Here is a 25,320-nt window from a genome sequence, read left to right on the forward strand (position 1 = left end):
GGTATCGCGTGGATCCCGAATGTGTCAGTGTTCGCTTCGGCGTAGCCATTTTATTATATCGAAGCGAAGATTGAAAATCTTCGAAAATCAGAAATTGAGAACTCTTTTCATTAGACGTTCGGTTAATGGCAATTCGATAACAAAATAAAAAGGAAAGAAAGAAAGAACGGAACAGAACGTAACATCTCGCTACTCACCCCTAAGCAGAAGAAATGTCTCTGTAGTTAAACGAATGATTCAACTTACAAAAGAACGTTAATGTGAGGAGTACGCGCGTGAATTTCGTTCTCTGATTTTCCATGCAGACGCGAAAAAGAAACGAGAGATCGATCAGGGAAAAAGACGTTTCAGCTTTTATCTATTTAAGAAAAGGATTATAGGAAGGGGATTATTCATCAGTTTCACAGACTAGATCTATATATAATCGTATCGTATGTATATATATATATCCAATAATATATATATAATATCATTATATCCTTCTTCATCATTTATATTTAGTGGTATAATTAATTACTCGCTTAGATATGAAACCTAATAGGAACATGATTGCACCGCACCCATTTTGCCGTACGATGTTGATGCCAGATCGCAGATCTCCCTCGCCTCACTCTTAAATTCCTATTTTTTTTTTCTTTTTGTTCTCTCTCTTCAATTACTCTTTATAGGAATAGCGCACGTAAATATGTGCATCACTGTATGCTCGCGTATATTTATATACGTATACAGGTACAGCCATCTTGCATGGCACGTGTGTGTGTATGTATGTATGTATGTATGTATATATGTATGTATGTATGTTTGTATGTATGTTTGTATGTATGTATATATGTATGTTTGTATGTATGTATGTTTGTATGTATGTATGTACGTATGCACGTATGCATGTATGTATGCATGTATGTATATAATATGTGTATGCATGTAAGTGTGTGTGTGTGTGTGTGTGTGTGTGTGTGTGTGTGTGTGTGTGTGTGTGTGTGTATGTGTGTGTGTGTGTACATGTAACGCATGTATACATGTAAGTATGAATTGTCATGTGCTCGTGTATGTATATGTGTGCTCGTATGTCGATACGTTTCGCGCTTGCATGTCGCATTTTCTCTCTCGCTCGCTCAACTCTTATTCCTTTTATTCTCTCTCTTTTTTTTCATCATTTTCTTTTCTCTATTATAAAATCTAGATGCGTGCGCGAACACGGGATCTTGTTCGCGCGCACATAACACATATGGCACCATAAATATATATTTGTACACAAGGGCGAGCGTGGGTGGACGAGATGAACAAGAAAGAACGTACGCGATGTCTCCATCTCTCTCGGCCGCGTTTTGCCTTCGTTTCTTATCGTTCCTCGGCCTACATCGTAATTCCCGAGTTTACGCGGTTTTTATATTTCAAGTTAATCGATCGACGATTAATCGGAGATTAACGAAGGGTGATGGTCACTGATACGCGACGAAAGAAATCGGACGAGGTCGATTTGGTAGGAACATGAAAATTGTCGCGCGATCGAACGTGACAGGCATCACAGAAGAATGCAAACGCTACAACGAAGAAAAATAAATCCTTGCTTGAAAACTTCGTTCGAAAATCACAAACGATTGCCAAATGATTAAAAAACAACGACACTCGGTACGTCTCTCTTGCGCATCTTCGCCAGCAAGTACGAGAAACGCACGTCTGTTTGCATGCTCGCGCGCCCTTCCACATTTTTCTCTCTCCGGTTATCGTTTTTCTCTCCTTTACCTCCACCTTTTTTTTTTGCTTGCTCTCTTGTCTTATTTTTCTTTTTTATCCTGGTTTGTATTCGATCGAAGCCGTCGGTATCGTTTCCTTTTTTTTTTTCTTTTTACCGTTTCTCGTCAAGTGAGTCTCCCCGCGTCTCCGCGAGTTTTACAAAAAAAGGGGCGAGGCGCGAGGCGCGAGGAGAGAAACGTTATTTTTTTGTTTTTTTATAAGTATCGCGATCGAGTACCTTGCGACAGACACAGACCACGATCGCTCTCGAAAAAAAATTGCTCTCGCACGCAGAGGAACGGATCGCGCGCGGCGCCAACATCGTCGGGGTTCTTGAGCCGGCGTTTACGGGGTTGACCGCGCGGCCACGCTGGTTGCACGGCCTCTTCCGGCCCCATCGGAGGGCCACGGGCCCCGTAAGTGAGTACATATAAGATATACACATGGCAATCTCTCACAAGAATTAGTCGCTATCGTTATCAATTAGTATCCGTTATTAATTAATAGTCAATGAAAATGTAGCTCGGAACAAATTCACAAAATATTCAATCGGCGATAAATGTGAACCACGATAATAGTGACAATATTAATAATAATATTCATAATGCAATAATAATTATAATAATAATAATAAACGCCCTTTCAATCATTGCATTAATAATAATAATAATAATAATAATAGATAATAATCGCAATAGCAATAGAAATAACCAATAGGGTTATACCAATAAGTATAGTCGTATTCAACATATTTCATACAAACTCAACGACAGTTATAGAAAACTGAAAAACTTCCTCGCCGCCGGCCGCTCTTTTTCTCGTCGAATCTTACACGACGTATCGTTTTGCCACTTGTGTTTCCATTTTCTGTGCTCTCCGATAAAGAAGAAAAAGGAAACCGCGATTCTTTCGATCAACAACGTTTCGATTTTCGTCTTTTCTTTTTTTTTTTTTTTTTTTGAACGAATCGATCTTAACGTCGTTCCCATTCCACGATCAATCTTCTTAAAAATCGACCGTGTGACCCTGTAAATACGTGTAACTGATCATCCGAATAGTTTCTTTTCCACTGATCGCATATATCTTCTTTTTTCTCTTTTTTTTTTCTCTCTTATAAGCAATGGCTTCGGTTTTGCAGCCGCGTCTATTCGTACGAGCTTCGTCGACGATTATAGCAGGCCGTGGATAGAAAAATCGATCGTGGAATCGAAAGGACATATCGTCGAACGTTCTTGGGTCGCGTGATCTCGCGAGGAAATGTCGCACGATCGACGAGAGAAACCGGAAGGTGACGGGCGGCGATGGGGCGGTGAAAATTTCTCGCAACGTAATAATAGTTTCCGCATACTCAATTGCATCTCTTATAGTTCACTCCTTAAATTAATCCGCGCACGCTTATCACTCATTCATCATTGTTGATTTTAGGAACAGCTAGTAGCGAGGTTCGGTTACTCTATCACGCAATCTCCCGTACTCGAAACTCAAAACGCCAAAACCCAGTTTTGCGTACACGCGCACGTACGTTGCCGCGTTTTGAGAATTCACGCGCGTATATGCGATATACGTTATATCGATTCGAGACCATTCTCGATGTTTTCGATTCGCTTCAATTCTCGATGTGTGGTGTCCACGTATATACGCATGTTTCGTGTGTATTACGTCTACATGTTCATATGTGTGTATTATATATGCGTACGTGTAGACAGTGTGAGTATATGTTCGATGTACATGTTTTTTTTCGAAACAAGTTGCGCGTTCGTCGATTCGCTCGTGCAAATCTCCTGCGTGTGTATTAGCCGCGAATCGATTAGAAAAATTAAATATTCCGTGTATACATGTATACGCGTCTATACATATGTGTATGTATACAATTAAAAGGAACACGATGTTGATTCTTTTGTGCGCCAAAGTGCATACCATTCTTTTTCCTCTCTTCGTTTCTGTTTCCATCCTCTTTCGCTTTCTTATTCTCTTTCGTTAGAATGTACGCGCGATAAAAGGGGACGCGTTTCGCCCTTTTTCCAAGGTCTCGCGTCTCGTCTGCTAAGATTAGTGATATATCGTGTGTATGTATAGTCGTTCGGTTAGGTCGTTTGCAATATACAGGCTTGATGAGAGCGTTCGAGATCGACGAAACGTGGTGAAAGCCACGATTTCAAATAAGAGGGGGCTCGCTACTTCGTAATCTACAGATTAACATCTACGCAGATTTTTAATTAGCCCGTGATCACCGGATAGTAACAATTGTCCTATTTTGCGAGGTATCGGTTACGAACATTTCTCTTTCCTTTTCTCCATTCGTTTCGATGCTCCGTGTTACGATTTAACTAAAAAGGAAATCGCCGCGGAGCAACGCGATCAATTGGGAATTTCGATTTTCATATGTGTATACGTATATGTGTTTATATGTACGTGTGAATTCAATAATTACACGTGTCTCTCTTTGCGTGTATAAATACGCGTATATAAACGTGTGTGTACAGTGTCCCTAAACAGGTGTCATATGTGTGTCATGTGTGCGTGTTACCGTGTGTCCATTCGTTTCAGTTTTAGCCCAACGCTATAACTTTTTACATAGATAATAATAAATACATGACCACATATATGTAAATATAATATAGTAAATCTATAATAATAATAATAATAATCATAATAATAATAATCGTAATAATAATAGTCGGTAATAATCAAATATAATATTAATAATCGTCGTTATCAACGTTTACATTAGAAAAAGCATCTTTTGCAGACAGGAACCTCGAGTTGCTTAGTTATCTTACAAATAGTTATTACTTTGCGTCTCGTTCGACGTCTAACGACCACTACGCGTTTTGCGCCCGCCTTTCATCCCCATAAACATCCCCTTCAACCCCTCTCTCTTCTTCCTAATTTACTTTCCACGTAGCCGGGTAGTACCCTCTTTATACTACATATATATATTCGTTTTCTTCTTACTTCGTCGTACGCTCTTTACCTTCGTTTTAACTCCTCGGTTTTTAATTTTTTTCGCTTTTGAGGTTAAGATTCGGAGCGCGACCCTTAACAGGTTCTTCTCACATTCTCTCTTGCACATACGGTGGCACAACCCCCGCTCTTTTTTCACATTCGCGATATCCCCAATTCACCATTTTCCCAGATAGTTTTCAGGCTTTTTGATAATTCGCTTACTTTTTTTCCTGTTCTGTGTACATGCGTGCGTGTGTGTGTGTGTGTGTGTGTGTGTGTGTGTGTGTGTGTATGTGTGTATGTGTGTGTATGTGTGTGCGTGTGTCTGTGTGTGTATGTGTATTCGATTTCGGCGCGTAAGCGTGTTTAAAAAATTAAACAAAACGCGAGAAACACGACGTACGTACGCGCGTATACACGTGGCCGTTTCGGATATTACCCGCGAGGATTCTAGTACGTTACAACATCATATATTTATATATAATATATATATATATTTATATAATTTTCTACATAAATATATATATACTTTTTGTTCATCCATTTTATTCATTTATTTATATATATATACCTTTTTTTATATATATATATATATATATACCTATGCATGAGTGTGTCTTGTGTGTCGTTTACCGATGCATATCCTCCCATATTCCCCTTAAAGTCTACAGTTTAATTGTAATTAACCGTTAACTTACGAGCTAATAGTGGATTCTTTGTCGTTCCCGAGCAGACCTTTACAAAAACCCCGTGTCCGTCGATCGAGAGGTGACTTTTATTTATGTCTTTCTTTCTTTCATTTTTTTTCTCTCTTTTTCTTCCATCGTGTCCAGTGCTATGCCCTGTTCACCCGATTCAACTGCGTTTAATTCTCTTTTCTTTTTTTCTCTCGTAACCACGGAGACCCGGTTTGCGCGTACGCGAACTTCGCGCTTTCCTTCGGTCGACCCCGAAAGCATCACACGCGCCGCGCAATCCACCGTTTCCGGCTTTCCAGTGAGAAAGAACCAAAAAAGTTCACGCCTTGATCAGCACTGCGCCCGATCGCGGTCTCCGGCGCGGCTGACCGATTTGCTATCGTATCGTCGACCGATTAACTAGCGATAATCAATTACAGCTATCGATAGCTATAACTATTTACCATTATTACTATCGTTATTATTACTATGTTTATTATTATCATTAATATTAATCATTAATCGTTAGGTTTTTTTTTAGCGTTATTAAATATAATTTATTAAATATAGGAACCATGTTTCTGGGTCTTTGCTTGTTCGTGAATGCGAACCGTATCGCGACGGGCACCGGGGCAACTTGCCCTCTCGCGTTTTCCTTCCCATTTCTTCTTTTTGCTTTTTCCCCGTTTCGTTTCGTTTCGCGTCGTCGTTCTCGTTTCTCTCCCACGAAACTTTACTCTTCTTTCCATTCCACGTTTCTCCTTACGAGCGTTTTGCTCTCACGGCCAGAGAAAAATGAACGGAACTCACGTTTTAAAATTCGCGCGCCGGTAGCGACGTTTATTACGCGTTTTATCGTACTTAAAAAGAACCCCTCCCAGCCGCGGGGTTACCGTGCCCTGTGGGTGTTTCTCGAAACTATAGAATGGATATTACTAGGCTTGTGTATGCGTGTATGCACGTGTATACGTGTCACGAGTGAGTGCATGTGAGTGTGCACGTGTGCGCGTGGGTTCTCTCTCCATTTTTTTTTTTTTTTTTTTTTTTTCGAAGAAAAAATCCTTCCAGCCACCGATTTCCTCAAAAGGTCGTCCGATCGTCCTCCGACACGTGAACCTCTCTGGCCTCTGTATGTACTTTCGCGCGTTCACCTTTTGCCGATTAAAAAAGAAAAGAGGAACACGCGGTGATCTTCCTTTCTTCTCGCGATTCCCTTCCGTTTCGTGTCTTTTAAAAGGAAAGGCTTTCATCTTTTTTCGTGGTCATCGTCGGTGAACAACGCTTCGTCTGATTCTCGCATCCTCCTTGACACACGCTACTTACGCAGTACCACCCATACACACGCACGTAAAAAGAGAAAGAGAGAGACAGAGAGTGAAGATTCATTTTTTTTTTCATTTCTTAGAGATGAATATGTACGTATGTATTCGCAACGAGCGCGACGCTATTAGTTTCGCGAACGCCGCGCCATCTATCCTACTACGCCGCGTCCTTAACGTCTGTCCGCTTGTTTTAGTAACTTTTTTTTTCTTTTGTTTCATTAAATCTTTATTATTACTTTACATAGGAACGTTTAAATCAGCCCACCTCGACGCGTCTTCCCGGCGTCGTCGACGCTCATTCTTTTCCTCTCCCCCACGTATTTATTCTCCTCCACGTGCTTCTTCGTCGCCTCGCGGTTTCCGCGCCGCCATCTCCATCGCCAAAATCCTACTTACGAAGCGACCGATGCGTACAGTCAACGCACGTATACAGGCGATGTCGCTTCGTAAAAAGAAAAAAAAGAGACACAAAAAAGAAAAGAAAAGAACGACGATCCATCGAGAAAATCGCTCGTTTCTCGACTCGTGCAAACGTCTCTCTCAATTATCAAACAACAAACCGATAATCCTTTTGGTCGTTCGTTTCTCTGTTTTCACTCGTCCCGTTACGTGTGTTCGTCAAAACTCCGAAGCATTCTTCATTCTTTCTATCGAAGGAACTTTGGTGAGCGCGCTGCTTTGGTGGCACGCTATGTGTGTACATATATTGTAACAAAAATATTAGTTAAATTGGTGATTGCGCGCGCGACAGTGGCCCGTGCGCGGTCCGAAATTAAAACGAGAATAAAGAGAGAGGTCCATTACGCGGCATCCTCGTTGATTGGTCCACCGTCCACGCGCGAGTATCTGGAGCCGGGGATTCCCCGGTGCCCGGAGCGGAAGAAAAAGCCCCTCCTCCCCCCACCGACAGTTCCTGCCTTGGTTGGAACCCCCTCCCCTTTATTTAGCCAGTTAGGAACGTTGTTTGCTTTCGTTATCGAGTACCCCGTCGAAGAGGAGCACCCATCGAACACTCTCTCCCAGCTCCGTTTTCTTCCTTCGTCCTCGTTTTCCTCTTCTTTTTCTCCTCCCGAAGAAATCGTCGGCCTGCGAACCAGACGATTCGCGAACGTTCGATGGCTCATCTCGTCGTAGCACCTCTGCCTGACGATTCTTCTCCGTTGTCTTTGTTATTCGCTTCTTTCGCACGTGACACGCTCCGTTTAACGCGCGCCAGCCAAAGCAGCAACCTCTTGGACCAGTTTCTGCCTCTTGACGTCGGGAGCGTTATTGTTGTCCTGGTTCGCCCTCTCGTTAGCCTGTGGCTGACCCGTGGTGCTCTCAGCGGCCGCGCGAGCAGCCAACAGGGTGATTTGATTCACCACATCCTCCATCTCGTCCGTGAGCGGATGCACTTCCTCGCCACACTGTCCCACAGATTCCGCGCCGATGTTACCAAACTGTTGTTGCTGTTGTTGGCGTTCTTGGTTCGCTTCGAGGCGAGCTCGATGCTGCAACGTTTCAGCGTGACGCCGCCATTCGGTGACCGTCGTGTAAGTTCTCGTCGGGGTGTTTCCATCGCACAGAGAACAGGCGTAACGAGATTGAACGAGGCGCAACGCACCGCGACGCTGTTGATTGCCAAGATAGCAGGAGCGTTGGTGAGCGAGCAGCGTCGATTCTTGCGGATAAGCTCGGCCGCATCGGCGACAGACCAGGCACAGTTCCGTCTCGACTTCGCGACAGTGCTGTGGCGGCCCGTTCTCATCGGAGCCGCACGGAGGCGTCGGCAATCGGACCGTTTCCAGGCCTGGATGGTTCGGGTCTTGCTGCAGGAATGCTTGCATCAAAGAGCGCGGCACCTGGACCTGGGTGCCCCCTTCCACGTGCAACGACATTAGCCCACTGCCGTGCATGCTGCCGCTCAAACCTGGAGCCGCTACTGGAAACAAACCACAGATTCGTTCCGTTAGAAAATCGGTTTCTTAATCTGTTTCGTTTTTAAATTTTTACAAAACTACCTTAAAGTTGTATGAGAAACGCGGAAACGTGATTTATCAGGATCTTTTCTTAGAATTAGAAAGAAATTAGAAGCCGAAATAGTCGACTTGGTCTTCTAACAGTCTCGCGATCTTTCGTTACTTAGAACACGCGACTAACGTTCGATATTTCATAAATCCAATACTATGGACTTCAACCAAAATGGGCAGCTTCGCTTGATCGTAACAACGAACGTAACTGGTGTCTGACTATCATTTTGCAATCTATTGTACCGAGATTCCTAACTACCGAAGCGGTTCTTCTTTCAAATGATTTCCAAACGCGGATAAGGTTATAATTGATTTGTGCCGACTTAGTTGTCATAATAACGTCAACGATGTAACCAGCAGAGAATTTATATGGAACCTGTTTTTGCTTCTACGAGACAGGTAAATTGGTAGTTATTAGCCTGGCCGCGGGGCGACGCGCATTGACGGGATAATTCCTGCGGCCGCCTCCAGAAAGGAGCTCAATGTCATTCCTTACGCTCTACACCGGCTTGCCTAACCGTGGCATCGTCTATCCACGGATAATTTCAATTAGACAACCATCGTCGTTGTTTGATCCGAATCAAGCAACCAGCGTACCGTTTTTTATCGCAGGATTTTATTTTTAACGAAGAATCATGGGTAAGGTAAGGCTTATGCGACAGATCACGAGCAATTTGCTTCCTAATTAACGAGATTTGGTTCCGCACGATGCCTTAGCAATTACGCGTTAACAATTCGACGTCTTTTACAGGCGTAGAATTTCTACTCATCCAGCGATAACGTTAATATTTCGTGATATTCTGTAAGCGTTACTTCGCTTCTGAAACTTATTTTCTTGCTTATTCTGTTAATTTTTATACGTAATACCTCGTATAACAGGGATATTTGAATCACTTTCTGATATTTTTTTCTTCTTAGACCTGAAATATCAAATATTTTTACTTATTCTTTCGTTACTGTATCGTAAACTAATAGCGGCCCGTATTGTACGAGTCGTAGTTATTCCACATAAAATTCGAGGTTGAATTACAAGCTCAACTAATTCAAATAAAGCTATAGCCTGTAAGAATGCACGAACGCCTTCGTTGAACCAATTTACAACGAAATATAGCGCGACACGGCAATGTATTTCAGACAAGATTCGATCGAGCGATCCCGGTGAGATGTTCGAACGATCCTCGAGCGATCTTGGAGCGATCTTGGATCTCGTGGTCGGTGAGGATGCGTTGTTGCGCGTCGATTAGGCGGGTTGACAGGTTTACGCAGTGACGCGCATGGGTATATCGCGTATCGTGTATCGGACGAGGAGTCGTTACGAGGCAGGAAGTGTTAATGATACCCCTGCTCATTCGCTGGACGTTCGCCTGTAATTATCAGGCTTGGTGGGGCGCGAGCAAACCTGGACGAGAGAGCGGAATATCAGGCAGGATATCGTCTCTGTCCCTCTCGCTTTGGTCCGTCTGTTCCGCGTCAACGTGGAATTGATAGTTATTAGAGTCGAAGACCATACTTGCCGTGCCTCGAACATTCGCTTCTTTTAACCTGAAACCCTAATGAGAACCTCTGCCGATGCGAAGTGTGGATTTAGCCCTGTTTGGTTAACGCTTTCACCGTCTTCTTCTTCTTCTTCTTCTTCTTCTTCTTCTTCTTCTTCTTCTTCCTCTCCTTCCTCTCTTCCTTCAGCTTCGTTTTCTTGACCGTCGGTAATTCGCGGCCGCGTGGATTATGGTTCGCGTCGATCGCGAGGCCAAATAATCCGCGTTTTTATGTCCTTGAATGTCGAAGGGACCTTTCTTGGAAGGAGTTGCTCGTGCAGTAAAGACGGGAGAAATGTGTTACGGATAAATGGCGGGATTAGCGCAGCGACATTCACCGCAGAACTATAGTTCTGCGAGAGATGGCGTTGAGGAATTTTGTAAGAATCCAGAGAATTCGCCCATCGTCGTGGAGGATGATCTATTTGTATTTGTTCGAACTCCTTCGTTTCTAATTTAGGCAACAGCCAGAAGCATTCGGTTATAAGTTGCCTGTTAGATCGCGGGCGAATTAGATATTCTAGAGAAACCAAAGGAATGGGATTAAAATAGAAATTTGCTTAGAAATAGAAAAGAAATTTACGCGTAATTTCCAAAGAACCGGAATTTAATAGCGAAACGAAGTAGCAGCCTGCAAGTATGTAATCGGTTGATCGTACGATGACCGGAACCGTCCAGATGTCGACGATCGTCCTCGACTCCGTGAATTAAGCGTAACAATTTCGTGGAACGCAAGCAGTCGCGCCTCCACCGGGGATTTCAATCTCGCGACGGCTAACGCGACTTAAAACGCTTCCTCTCGAAACGATCTTCGCCGAAACCATTTCCTCATCGATGATAACGCAAGCCGAACGACGTCCACGCGTTCATAATCCCTTTCAGAAGTAACTAATTTCTTTACTTTACAAGTCGAACCTGCAGTTCGTTGTTTGTTTCCGTTCGTAGCGCTAAAGATCGGCAACACACGGCGACAGCAGTATACGTTCCTCCCGCGTATACTTGTTGCTAACAACGAATATCGTTTTCAAATCTAACGCGAATATTCCACTAATTACGCGGACGAAATGTTTGTGTAAGTTGATATTCGTTTGGAACATGCGTCAACCACAAGCTACGAGAAGTTCCTCGTCTTTGTTTCATCGTCAAGTTCCCGATTACTTTCTTCAGCGTGGACAAAACGCATATACGAGTTGATATTTGCAACATGTATGGAGAACAAGCGACGAGAAGTTCTTGGCTGTTGCTCGAGTAAAGACGGAGCTCGAGAATATCGCGAGGTTCGTGAGATCTGTTTCGGCACCAAGGCCATTGGAGGACCCCGTTACAACCCCGAACGAGCTAATATAATAAGGAAGAGCGTCGAATGACGCGCAGTAGATCGCGCAGCTGTCCCGATCCGTGTGACACCCTTGAAACAATCGGCTCGACCGAGAGAACGGAGGGGTTATTACTCTTAATGAGCACTGGTTATTTCTTTGAGTGGCTGTGATTTGCTCTCTCCCTCTGCCCTCCCGCGATCCTCCTACTCGTCCACGCATGTGTACATACACGCGGCCGATCATCACGGTACGTGAATCGAACAAGAGAAACTCACGCGCGTGAAACACGTACGAGCCGACACACGCTCGGGTCTGGGCAACTTTTACACGCGCATCGCTCTCGCTTCGTCTCCTTAGAGGGCAGGAGAAGCTCATTTGCGTACGGATTGAGATAGTAGTGCTTCGGTACCACCTCGATGTGTGTTTTTGTTTAAATGTGTGACTACGTACGAGATTCTGATTGCCGGCCGCTCCCAGCTCGACAGCGGCTCTCAATCTTCCTTCGATATACGAACCGTTCAGACGTCGCGCCGATCAACTTTGTAAATTAAAATTCATACGACGATGACAATTAGAAACATCATTTTTCCAAAGTTTCCCTCGAATTTACGATTATCGATGCTTTCTTCTCGCGACAAATGAAAATATAAGATTTCTCTTTTCAGATATTTCCTACTAATTATATATTGTATATATACACACCTAGATAACGTGGAATTGATAACTTTATAAATAGCGGATTTGGCCAATTTGGCTTCTACGAGACTCTTACGTTCGAGTAACCGATCGACTCCATTTTTTGTAAATTTCTGCCTGGATGTTTGATTAGCATCCAATTTTCCACTAGGTTTGTTTGTTACAACAGATAGGATGCACGGTTATAAATTTCGAGATAATTTTCAAAAAAATATTCGCGATATCGTCGCTTTTCTCTATTTTTCAATTTATAGATCGATAAATGCTTCTGATGCGTTTTGCTATAGGAAATACCGATTCGTAAAACGAATTAAACCTCATTTCAGTTGCAAATTTGCAAGCAAATAATTATTCTAAATTTAAATTTGAAATAACTTTTTGACGTATCTTCGAGTAGTCGATCGATTCAATTTTTTAGCGGAGTTAGATAACGATTCGTTGTCGGTTGAGGACCACTGGACCTAAGATAGCCGCGACACATGCTGGAAATTTGTTCGGCGGGAATTTACGAGCGAGTTTCCGTGTCAGACGCAATACCGTGGGTTCCGCTGGTAAGTAGGTATATGTCTGTATATCCTGACAGCTATAAAACCGCATTCGAAGGGCGTCGAACAGAATAATCGGGAATGTCGTTAGTTAGCGCCTCCAGGAATTTTAATGGATGTTCTGGAACAGCGTAACGACAACGCGCAAGTTTGTCAAATTGAAGCTGGTTTGCTAAGCCGCGCGTACTGCGTCCCATCCAGGACAGTCGAACGATTCCTCTACCGATTTTAAATTGTATTTTACAATGCATTCCTCGACTGTGCTTAATTCTATTGCTGCGAAATTCTTTACAAGCTTTCAGTTATTACAACGAGAATTGCAACAAAGAACTTTGCAACAAGGGACTGTATTTCATTCTTTTCCTTTGAAATTCTTTCTTAATTTTCTCGTTATTCTAATGAGTATTTTAATGACTGGAAGAGGAGGAATCCTCAATAGAAGAGATTAATTTTTTCGCACCAAGATATTTACATTTGTAAATGCGACTAGTCTCAAAGGGAATGGAACTTAATTTAAATTCGTTCATTAAAACTATGCTAATTCGTCGTTTATCCTTTTACGGTTTATTTAATTTATACGTATGGAAAATACCATCTGGTATATTTGATCTTCCTATGAAAGATATCTCTTTTATCTTTTTATATGGGTAATATCATGTTGTAATATAGAGCGTTAATAATTTTTCATGCCAAGGAAATAAGATACGAGACGTTGGTGTAGCGCATTCATACGAATTTTGTAATATTTTGCTCGTGATACCAGCTTGCCCTGAATCTATTTTTACTTCACATCGAATGTATTAATGATAATGAAGGAGAAAGAAGGGACACTGGTTATACGAATTTATATATAGTTACCAGGGAGACGAGCAATTTTGTATCTATTTACACTAATTGCTCGAGCATTTCTTGAAAAGAAAATTACGGCCTAACAGTCTGTCTTCCAATTACGACAGCGAATGAGGTAATTGCTGCTGCGGAACGTAGCAGCCTCGATATGCTTTCTTTCAATATTAACTCTCGATATAAGTTTACTTTTTTCCCTTCGCTTCCATTCGTGACATGTTCGTTTCGATAGCTACGAAGCGTTTGTGGATAATTGACGCAAAGAATTACCGTCAGGCCAGAAGTCTTCGACACTATAGAACCTCTAGCAAAACGAAAACACAAGCTTCTTCGTTGTCGTCGTTTATGTATTTCTACCTTAATTAATTTCTTTCACGATGCAATTCTCTTTCTTGTGCTCGTCTATCTAAATCTTCTTTAGCAATTATCTTTGCGTTTCATTTTAAAGTTGAGATTCGATCGACCAACGTTTTTGGTATATTAAAGAACAACTCAATTTCTGTCTTCGTTAATCGAGAGACGATATTACCAGTTTCCTTAAATACCGCGTTGATCTACTTTCCTCGCAACTCTTTATTGAAGCTCAATTACCAAAATTTTCTACAGAAACCATACGATTTATCCAATAATAAATCGTAATTAATAACTTCAATTTCCACCATCCTCGCGTTTCTTTACCCTCGTTTGTTTACCCACCTTTTACAATCGATATGACAAACCAGAGATCTACAACAAATTACGAATCTCTTCTCCCAGCTGTCTAGCAAATCGAACTTCGTCTCGCTCGCGAAATTTCATTTCGAATACATCGAATGCCGATATCGTAATTAACAAATTTAGTCCTCGACATGCTGTCGAACGAAGAATTCGTTGGGCGATCAGGATCGTCCAAAAGATCAGCATGCCTATCGAATCTCCATAGCCGAAGATTGACTCGACAATATCAACGCACCGAACCAATACCATTTATACAATTGGTCGAAAGGAAGGTTCTCGTGTAAGGGCATTAATCTCGCGGCGATCCTGGGCGCAGTCGATCACCCGACCGATCCGACCATCTTTCAGCGCTCGGGAAGTCAATGCCACGGTTGGGGATCGATGCATTCGCGCGTTCATAAGCTTGCTACGCGAAGTATGCAACAACGGTGCATTCCACGTACGTCTACCAGCGTGTTCTCGCGCGGTGTGACCGTACACACCGACATAGGAAAACACGTTGTGAACGTGGGCGTGCATTCCTTCCCTCGCATTATCTCCTCTTCGCCTCTCTTTATAACCTTCCTCGCTATCTCTCTCTTTCTTCTTCTCGGTCGATTCCCATTCGTGGTGTCTCCGTCCCTTTTTAATTCACCGTCCAACCGAAACAGAGAGGGACCTTTTCTTCCTCTTTTTATTCCACATCGAGGCCCGTTATCGTGGATACCACGGTTCAGAACGGCTGTTTCACACCTCCGCTCGCGCGAGAATTAGGAAATAAATTAGCGGCCGGGCTAATTTCGTTATCTCGGCCGACGCGAGACCCTCCCGCTTGAGACGTCAAGGGACCGATGTCCCGAGCCTTCGAACCGCTGCTCGGACATGGGTGAAACCGTGTCCCGAACACCAGGATCAATGGCTCTTTCCACGATGTTGTCCGTCCCGTTTCTTCCAAAGAGTATATCTTTGCCGGATCGGCGAACGGGTCTTCGTTAGAAGACGCTTCGGTTCCGATTGAGATGGTGCCCGATGGGACCACGGTGTTTTATATAGAAAAAGTTGTCGCGCCTCGTACCAACCGTGCAATCTGTGTGCTTTCGTTCTCGAATCCGAAGGCTGTGGCTCTTTACGAAGTTGTTCGCAGGGAAGACACGGTTCACTGTATGGATGGAAGAGCAAATTGTATTTTGCTCCGTGGAAGTGTTTCTTGCTTGATTTTTTGTCGATCGTTGGTATCGGAGATCGTTGATCGGACGTATCGTTGTAGCTTTGTAAAATATCATTGCGTGATAGATTTGTGGTAACGCGCGATCTTCGTATTACGAAATACCTTACGAAATTTTAATATAATAATTAGTTTACGATATCAAGCTAATCGATAGAGTATCGGTTTATCCATGTACGAGTTTTTGTATTCGAATTTTACTCTCGTTTGAACAAACAGAAGGACCTTTCGCGCTACAAGAGAGACTTTGAATCAAAATATATATATGGGGCGGGTCATTATAAAATTTGTTGTTTGCAGTCGTACACCGCAGCTTCTCAGGGAAAATTTATTGAAATGGTTATCCAACGATTAATGCATATATTTCTCCAACTTAGTTTAACATTCGAATAATTCGCCCGAGCCCTATAAAATTCCCGCTATTTGTAATTCCACTTCAACTTTGTGCTCGTAAAAGATACAACACTGCAAGCTCGTATTCGAAACTTCCATTTATTATTCTACAATATCAACGACCGATAAGGTCTCGTTAAATGCAATTAAATGCAATCTCCGAAACGTGTATCCCGATATCCGAGGAATCCAATAAAATTTACAACAGCCCGTCTAATTATACGCGTTAACAGAGTTTTACGAAAAGTCGAATAATTAAATGACCAAAAGCAGCTCCCATCCAGCTATACGTGCAAGTGTACGAGGTTGCCTGTGTACGAAATAAACGGTGGAATAGTTATTTATAACGGTGAATGGGCGACATTCATATTCGAGGGACCAAATTTGGGTTGGACCATCGGAGAGTCACCTGCCCACCCATTTGACGTTCGATACAGGCCAGGAGGTTTCGTTGTAGGGGTATTCTGCGCCTCCCTTTGGAAATGTTGGATGTCGAGGATCACGAGGAAGTCGTAATTTCTACGGGAACGAGGCAGCCGAGTGAATTGACGACGGCTTATCTCCCTGCACGGTCACAAAATCGTTTCGTACGCGTATCGGACAAGATAACGGCGGTGGCGTATCGATAAATTCTGCTAATTAATTATTGACGTGTCTCGGAGCTATTTTTGCGTTCGCCGCGCGCACGTGAACCTACGGGACCAGATCCCTTTCGCTTCTCTGCTTTTATCCTTCGTTCGCCGTCTCCTTTCCTCGCGAACGTTCTTCGATCGTTTTCGTCGCTCCGTGGTGGCCCAACAAAATTATTTGTACCACCGTATTAATCGTGAAATCGATTCTTTATTTTTTCTCTCTTGCTTCGTTCGTTTCGAGGTGGCCGTTTTCGTAACGAGATCGATAAATATCGCTCGATAACCGGCCGATTCGAATTTCCTTTTATTTCTACCGTCTCTTTGTGCTGAATCGTACGGTTGCCTTGTGTCTGCTATATTTCGTTACTTCGCTTTGTTCGTTCGATTGTTTAGTTTTTTATGAAATTAGAGTGGGTGTATATATAGCGTTATTTGCGGGTTTTCTGACTCTAACCAAATACCATGGATGAAGAGAGAAAGTTCGAGAAACGTGATCTTTTTCAAACTTTGGTAACGATCGTTGTTTGCGAGTGAAAACATACAACGTAACGTGCAATTTCGTAGAAACTTCGTGTCGAAGCGATGTTTCGCGTAAAACGAGGCAAAAAGGTAGCTCAAAGATTCGAAAGTAATACAAGGCGTTCGAAAAATATACGATTACGAACACACATAACGTATTTAATTTGTTTTATACAAGAAACGATGATTTTTTGAAAATGTCGAGGGGAAAGAAAATTGAATCTCGGACATGACACGCATATCGAGGAAACGTCGCGAACCATCTTATTGGGCAGGTGTCTTTTTTCGACACCTGTGTATGAACGTCAAACTCGGTGGAAAAGTCGAGATCAAGCAAACGCTCTTTACGAGCAGAGAAAGAAACTCAAGCGTCCATTTGTTAAATGTTTTACGTGACACGATATTAATTCTTCGTATCGATGACTCGACGCTTTATCGCTGAATTACGGCTCGTTGAATAGGACCGTTATAAAAAAACTGCCGGCAAAAGTACACGCTTATTCGTCGTGAAGCTTGAAGATATCAACGCCAACCACCTGTACACTTGTGTCACTCGTTATCCATCTTTTTGGTTAACTGCTGATCGATATCTGCTGAATTCTTTGGTGACCGGGTGATTTACAGATCGGGTCGCGATGACGATTGCAATGATCCAAACACACGGACGAAACGAATTATGTTTCGATATAATCGTATGTTCTCAATGGCTTGTATCACTTTACAAATATCTGACTCGTATTTAGTAACATCCCGCGTAAGAATTAAAGAGCACAGAGGGAAACATCGTCTCTTTTATTGGGAGACAACCTTTGAATTACTCGAGATATGTTTGCGATCAATCCAGTCTAAACGAAATTGTCTTTCTGTTAGATCATCGAATTAAACACACAGTTCCTCCCCTTGAATAATTGAAAAATACATCAGTTGGATGCTTGATATTTTCAAAATTTTATAAATTAATCGACTATTTTTAAAAGCGTCGTAGTAATTTTAAATCTAGGAGCTTGTTCTTTCTTCCACTCGTACGTCATGTCAAAGTCTTCCCTTTTACCTAACAATTACCACAGAAAGATACGAAATGGGAACAACAAAGCACGATTTATCGCGTTGTTCCGGTGCACGATCTTCGTTGCGAAACGTTAGCGAGACGCACTAAAGGACTCGCCAAGGTCTTGCTAAAAGGCCAAAAGACAGCCTACGATTACGCTTCACGCTATCCACCGCTTAGGTTTCTCGAAGTTCTGGACGCGCGAGGATCGTGAGCGCGATCCACCGAAAGCCGGTGGCCGCTGGTATGTATTGAGTCTGCAAAACGGGAGGACGCGGCAGAAGCCAGGAGGTGGAGTTCCCTGTCAGGTACCTGATTCCCCGTGCTGTGACGAAGAGGCAGAGGAGAGGTCTTCGACCGGTAGCCTAAGTCGAGAAGCAGTCCCTAAAGAGGCACCAGGGTCATTAGCGAACGGAACATTTATCCTTGTCCCTCGTTTCTTCTCTTTCTCTTCTCTCCTGGTCGGTTGTTCGCACTTGATTCGCCGTCGGTATCAACGGGTGCCAGGCAGGAAGACCCGTATTATCGAGTCAATTGTCTCTCTCACCCTCCTCCCCCGGCCAGTTCAGCTGACTATAAAATCATTATCACCCGTCCACCACCACCGAGGCATCGTCACCAACCACCAACCTTTTTCTCCCCACCCACCCCCCCGTTTGCTGCCTTCCCCTCGCCGCTCCTCCGACCACTTCTCGTTCGACGTTGAACGCTCGATTATCCCATTAATACCGACGAGTCCGTGCATCCATCCGTCCCGTCGGATCTTTAATTATTTAAATGCAGAGCAACGCTGCGGATCCGACGTGAAGGGTACACGCGGACCCGCCAAAGTCAGGGGCGGACCACGGCTCCAGCCTTCGACTCGTTAAAGTTTATGCCCACCTTGCGTCGCCTTTACAATTTCGTCTTCGCAGTTTTCTTTTTAGGAGATTGGCAGGTCGGTATTGTACAAGTGGATGGACGTGTTTGGACGTTGTTGGGATTGTGAAGCGGTGTTTCGTAGTTTTAAACGGACTACGGATTTAGCTTTACGGTATATCGTAGCGTTACGAGAATCGACGACTCGAAACGACAAACGACGTAGACAGTGACGGAGATGGAGATTCGTAACAACCAGAGCAAAGGTGTATCTTTTAGGTGAGCTTTTCTTAGTTTATTCTCGACGTTGGTTTTGTTCCTCGGAGGCTATGGAGACTCGAGTTTGCCATAATTATTTTCTCGTCTCTTCGTCTGGGGTATGTCCGAAGATCGTAATTGTATCAGTGTCGATCGGAAAGAGAGAAAGTTTCTTGTAAAAATTCCGTGATATCCCTTAAATTCTCTTTTACGGTAGACACTTTCTTCGGGTTAGTTTAGGATCGTAACTGTAAGAAATGACCAGTTAGTAATTTCTCATAGAAATTTTATAAACTTCTAGCGGTCGTTTTCTCGCTTTCTTCCTCCTGCGTTTATTACGCGTTTGTTCGTACATCCTCATTTTGGTTTCTTTGGTTCGCGTCGCGCATCTTGGCCGTCCTCGTGAAAAGCGAAGAGTAGAATGCAAAGTAAGTTCGTTAAACGATCCGGCCCTGTTAGCGAGATTGGTCCCGTTGGGAATGGTGGTTGTGACGCGGTCGTAAATGGGTTTAGATCAACAATGTATCCGGTAACAATCCAATATTTGTCTCAACGAGTAGGTACGCGCATATAGGCCAGCCTGACCCTGACACGATGGCAAGCAATACCCCTTCGAAGATTTGCCTTAATGATTCTTAACTGGTCGACACGCGAATCACAGGGTTCTCACAGCACCCCAGCTCAAGAAACAGCGACGTCCGAGATTGAAACCTCTCGATCAACCCGTACGTAAACTCTCTTTCGCAGATTAATTCTGAAAAGCTTGACTTTTGATCCGTTAACCGGCTCGTTTCATAAACGCAAACGTTTCGTGCGCTTAAAAATCGACATATCGTAATACGACAAGTTGAGAAACTTATTAATTCGCGTGTTCTGGAGAACGTGGGAATAAAAGATCTTTCGATAGCGACGTATCGACGTAACTTATTTCAACGAATCGTTGAATTAACGTAACATCGGAAGATCATGGGACATCGTAACGATGTAATGTCGAGAAAATATTTTAAATACATATAGAATATTTCGAATAAATTACGATGTTACAAATATTGGCCGATAGGACGACGAATTAACTTCTTCTCCTTAGTCAACTTAGATTAATCATTGTATAATCGCGAAAAGTAATCGAGAACATTGTATCGTGTCGTTTCGTAATATTCGACGTAGGTATAAGGGCAGATTTATTTGTGAGCGTAGCAGGTAACGAAATAAACGGGATTAACTAATACATGGTACGACGATCATGACGCGCGTTGCCATAACCATAACGGGTATAGACCGCAGCCGATTGCAGGTATCATTAAGCGACGACTTAATGAGCGAGGCGTGCCGGACGTGGGAAGTCGCCTATCGTACTGTAATTATCGTGCTGTAATAGCGATCGAAAATAGGAGTGGACTCCCTCACGTGATCACGATGATGGTCATGCTTCGCCACTTTGCGGCGACCGGGATTGTTTTGTGCAATTGTGTCGATTGTTCGTGCCGATTGTAACGTGGGAATACCGAGAGGAATTTTCCTTCTCTTTATAACTTCGTCCACCAAACTATTCGATATTTTAAACCAAACAACGACCGACCTTCGATACTCTTCAATTTTGGACATACGTATATAAAATCGTTTCGACCATCATTCGTATATTATGTTAAATATAAGAACGCAGTAATTTTCATCGTAACAGTCACACGAGTGGTAATATAAAGAAGTAATTGCCTGATGAGACAATAGAAATGATTTAACCTTATGATTTAACCAAACTGTGTTCGTATGCTTCCACGTGCACGTTCACCCCGAAGGTTTCCATTTTAATTCACTTGCCGTTGACATTTTGCGTTCATCGCGTCTATCCTCTTTCGTTATAAGGATCGATATATTACAACATAGTAACGCAAGAAATACAAGAAAGTCGAGAGTCGAAGAATTTCATTTTTCTTCTACGAACTGAAACTATGGAAAAATAAGCGAAGAAATTAATTACAAGCGGTGCAAGAGATAAATCTATGTATATAAACTCCAGCCTATCCTCTTCTATCTGCTAAGTCGCTATTATCCGAATTTCTTTGAATAAATTCCCGATAATATTGCCAAAGACAGAGTGATCGTAATTTCGATAAGAAACGTCACGAGACTACACTACAAAAAAAAAAAAAAAAAAAATTGTCCAAGCGATTAAAAGGAAACACGATAAGGGGACAACCTTCGACATTCAGCTTACCATTCCATTTCGTTGTTTCTTTGGGAAGAGACGCCACGTCGGCGGATTAGGTCTCGTTAGGATATCGCGGAGTCGTTAAAAATAATTGTCAGCCGGATAATTAAGGGGTGGAAGGTAGAGCCCGTTCGTGAAGGGAAAGAAGAAATCATTTCCATCGTCTGTTTCTTAGACGTAACCCTCTGCAACCTCTTATATTTGTCTTCCTCGTTTCCTTTTCCCTTCTGTTCTTTTTTTCCCATTCTTATTCCCGACGTACGTAACGTCGTCTCCTCGTCAATCTGCTTACGTTCCTCCTCGAAACAGCTCTTTATCCGCGGCTCGTATTTTGTTAGCACATCGTTAGGAAGCCCAGAAGAGGGTGCGCGATTCCTAACCATCGGAGGGTGGAACGTGGATCCTCGACTGACGGCCATGCGCGGCTTGTTACGCAGATCAGACACGCTCGGATTCCAACTTTCCTCCCTTTTTCCCAACCCCTTTTCGGTTTGGAACAAGTCTCCGCTTATTTATATTCCTCGTTGAACAGTCTACGCTCGAACAGTCTCTGGACATCGAATTACATCCACCTACAGGAATTTCACGTTTTTAAGTATCATATAGTTTCGTTTGCGTCAGCCGAGATTGCACGTTTCAAAATTCAATTGGACGTCTTTGTACAGAATAATTTTAAACTTCTCGTATATTACGAGATGTTGAAGTGGTCACCACTTCTAAGAAAACTGTACATCTGGTCTTTTTAGTTTTCTCAAGCACTGAAGCCATCGACAGCGCGTAGACAAAAGACTGCGACGAAGACAGACCATAAACGGTAGACAGGCGACGTTGACTTCGGGGTTTTCAGTTATTGGGTAACACAGGTAGCGTGCGGATCTGGACCAGCTCAAATTGTATTCTTACTCATAATTACACTTCTATTTAAATATATTTTCTGCCTTACAATTTATCCACGAGTTTTCTCTGTTTACACAACGAATAACCTCAACACGAGACAACATCGGTCTTCCATATAATGACGAAACAACGAGAGCCTAGTAAGACAAAATATTTTCTGTTATAACCATAAATCTACAATAATCGTATCGTAAGCGTAAATTTAAATATCTATAAATCTATAGTAAGGTTATTTGAGTTAATTAGAGATGGTTGTTATGCGTGTAAAAATTAACAAATTAAACAAAACAATTCGCAGAAGTAGAACAATATACACACGCTATTAAACTACGATCATTGTGTACGAGACGAATGTTAATATTAGCATCGGGCAGACTTTTTTCTCCTTTTGATTAGTTAAGGTTACGTGTATCCTCGTATAGAAGACTATGATCATCGAGTCGTTAATGTACGTGATAGATCTCGCTATTCGTCGCGCCATAATATTGTAAACGAGGTGAACAGTCCGATCTCAAACGTAGATCGTTTACAAGTTGTTCACAATCAAATTTGGAGAATTACAAGGTGAATTCATTAGCCCGACACAAATCAGCCTATCTTATCTTATTGAAAGTTTCGAGTAGCGATATTTCTTTGCACTGTAAACCTTACAAGAGCGTGCACGTAACGAACTAATGCGAACGTGGTCGAACGACCTTGCTCGTTCGTACGCTGCTTCCTTTACTTCTTACTTGTTTAATCGTTTTATAATGAAATTAGTGGACCAGACGAGAAATTACGGGGGTGATTTATGTAAAGGGATTTCGTAGTTAATTGAATAGAGCTGTCTGGACTCGTTTCTTGCCAATTCGCTCGATTCTTGGGTATTTTCATGCGAATTGATTTACTTGGTTTTATCGATTTTGTCGGTAAAGCGTTTATTCATCGAGATTTTGTTTATCTCAATGTGTAGACTTTGTCGAGAGTGTGATTCCGCGGTATTTTTATTTGGCGAATGCATAAAAGGAAAGAAGCCGGAAAATTTCAGACGTTCAATGATTTTTTGGTTTCGAGTTTTGTGTTTTGTATCGCAACATTTATTTTTTCAAACCCTATTTATATTCGTACGTGTATTTTTAAGGATGCGATTCCATGCTTTTATTTTTGGAACGAACGATCGAGAGAAAGGAATCTGCGAGACAGAATATCGAATGATTATCGCGTGTGTTAGAGAAATTGAATACGTCGATTCGTAAGAGTCGAAAGATTTTCCACGATTTGCTGTTTTAATTTTGTGTTTCAAGAGTTTGTAATATTTAAAAGTTCATGCGTGCCGCTATAAAACAATAAGAAAAATAAAGCCGAGTTAGAGAAAGTTGTTGGAAACTCTTATTTCACGTTCATTCCACTTTCTGCCAATCTCGTATTAATTTAGTATCTGATTCTCGTATAATTCATCTGATAAATTCGAGTACCTGTGTCTCAACCTGTAATCGTTAACTGTCTCGCGTATGCGCCAATTAATGATCGTAAACAATTTTAATTAAACTTTCGTGAGATGTAATGCGCTTACTGGCTATCATTTTTTACAATTTTTATATATAGGTTTTATCGATAAAGAAAAAGAGAGAGTACAAATTACGTTCCATCGTCCGTGGATAATTACCGGACTTAAAAGTTCAGAATATTTCATAACTCACGGGTAATACGTGTATTACAACCGTGTAGCGAATTTTTTCCAGACGTTTCTCCTAAATTCAGAATGTAGAGTAATTTTACAGTTATTGCGGAGAGACAGGTACGATGATTAAATCGTTGTGATTACTATAATCGTAACTTAAAATACATAATTGTGATCGTAGAGTGGATTTGCATGAATACGAGCGAGTTGACATGAGAATTGATCAAAGTACGAGCAGCTCGTCCTAATTTAATTTAGCTCTGCAGCCAAACGACCGATGACGTAAGACAGAGTTTTGTCCAACATAAACGTCCTACTTAAAAAATGTGGATGATTTTGAAAAATGGTAAACAATTATTTCGAGACAAAAGGAAAGAATAGTAAGTCGTTACGATGTTCTCCTTCTCAAACCCACTAATTCTATTCTTGCGTAATTTTTTTTCTTTTATCAAAATAACAAAGATATTAACGAATGCGATACAAAGAAAATATTACTCAATACAGTAAATAATACTGAAGCAAATACATAGATATTCAGGTGTAATATCGATGGAATTTGATATTTTCAAATTAGAAAATATATTTAACTAGAAATCGAAAGAAGCAGAAAATGCACAGGGTGGTCCTCAGTGATGGGAACGCCAAGTTCGCGAGGGATGCGAGTGTCGGGGTTTGCGTCGTAAATATTAATGCGACCGCGCCGGGGTAAAGAAAAATATTTGAATAATAATTACCGAGGCACCCTCGTCTCTTGTTATACCGGGTATAATAAAAAGCTTCGGAGGAAGAAAGCGTGCGCGAAGACGGGGTCGCGACGAGAATTTCCTAATTAGGAGGATTCGACTCTGGCTCCCGCAAACAATGGTCCAGCAAACGCCCAGAGAAACACTCGAATCAGAGATTTTAATATCGAAACCTCCGTTTATTTATCATCACCCCCTTGTTATCCTTACGGAAGGAAAACGAAGCGTATTTCTTCAAAAGAAAAGGAAGGATAAGCTAAACAGGAAACGGGAACTTCTTCCGAGCTGAAGAAGCTGAAGAATTCCAAGCCGAACTTTCTTCGGTTTTGTAATTTACGGTTCGAACGAAGGGATAAGGAAACAATCCCCAATTAACGATTATCCCAGGTATCCCCTCTTTGCGTTTGCCGGTTTATCATCCACGAGATCGACGGGATGCGTTTTAATTTATGCGCCAATAAGGAAGTCCTTGGTGAAACTTGTTGAGCTGGTAATCGATACCGCGAGCTTTAATTAGCAGGCTGAGAATCATCGTGTTGCAAGCAAGCGA

At 42.2% G+C, this 25,320-nt stretch overlaps 1 protein-coding gene across 7 annotated transcripts in view; it reads right to left on the reverse strand.

Moving 5' to 3' along the window:
* Window positions 1-421: 421 nt before the first annotated feature.
* Window positions 422-25,320, reverse strand: part of zfh2 (Zn finger homeodomain 2) — a 411,031-nt gene continuing 386,132 nt past the window's right edge. For 6 of the 7 annotated variants that reach the window (XM_069132601.1, XM_069132602.1, XM_069132606.1 and 3 more), the window contains one exon: window positions 422-8,603. In XM_069132601.1, the coding sequence (XP_068988702.1) occupies window positions 7,885-8,603 (719 nt within the window). In that variant the 3' untranslated portion in view covers window positions 422-7,884. The remainder of the gene's footprint in view (window positions 8,604-25,320) is intronic. The other variant, XM_069132607.1, reaches the window with a different exon arrangement.

Source organism: Bombus flavifrons, chromosome 3 (genome assembly GCF_040668555.2).
Source record: "Bombus flavifrons isolate JBK064 chromosome 3, iyBomFlav1_principal, whole genome shotgun sequence".
NCBI lineage: Eukaryota > Metazoa > Arthropoda > Insecta > Hymenoptera > Apidae > Bombus > Bombus flavifrons.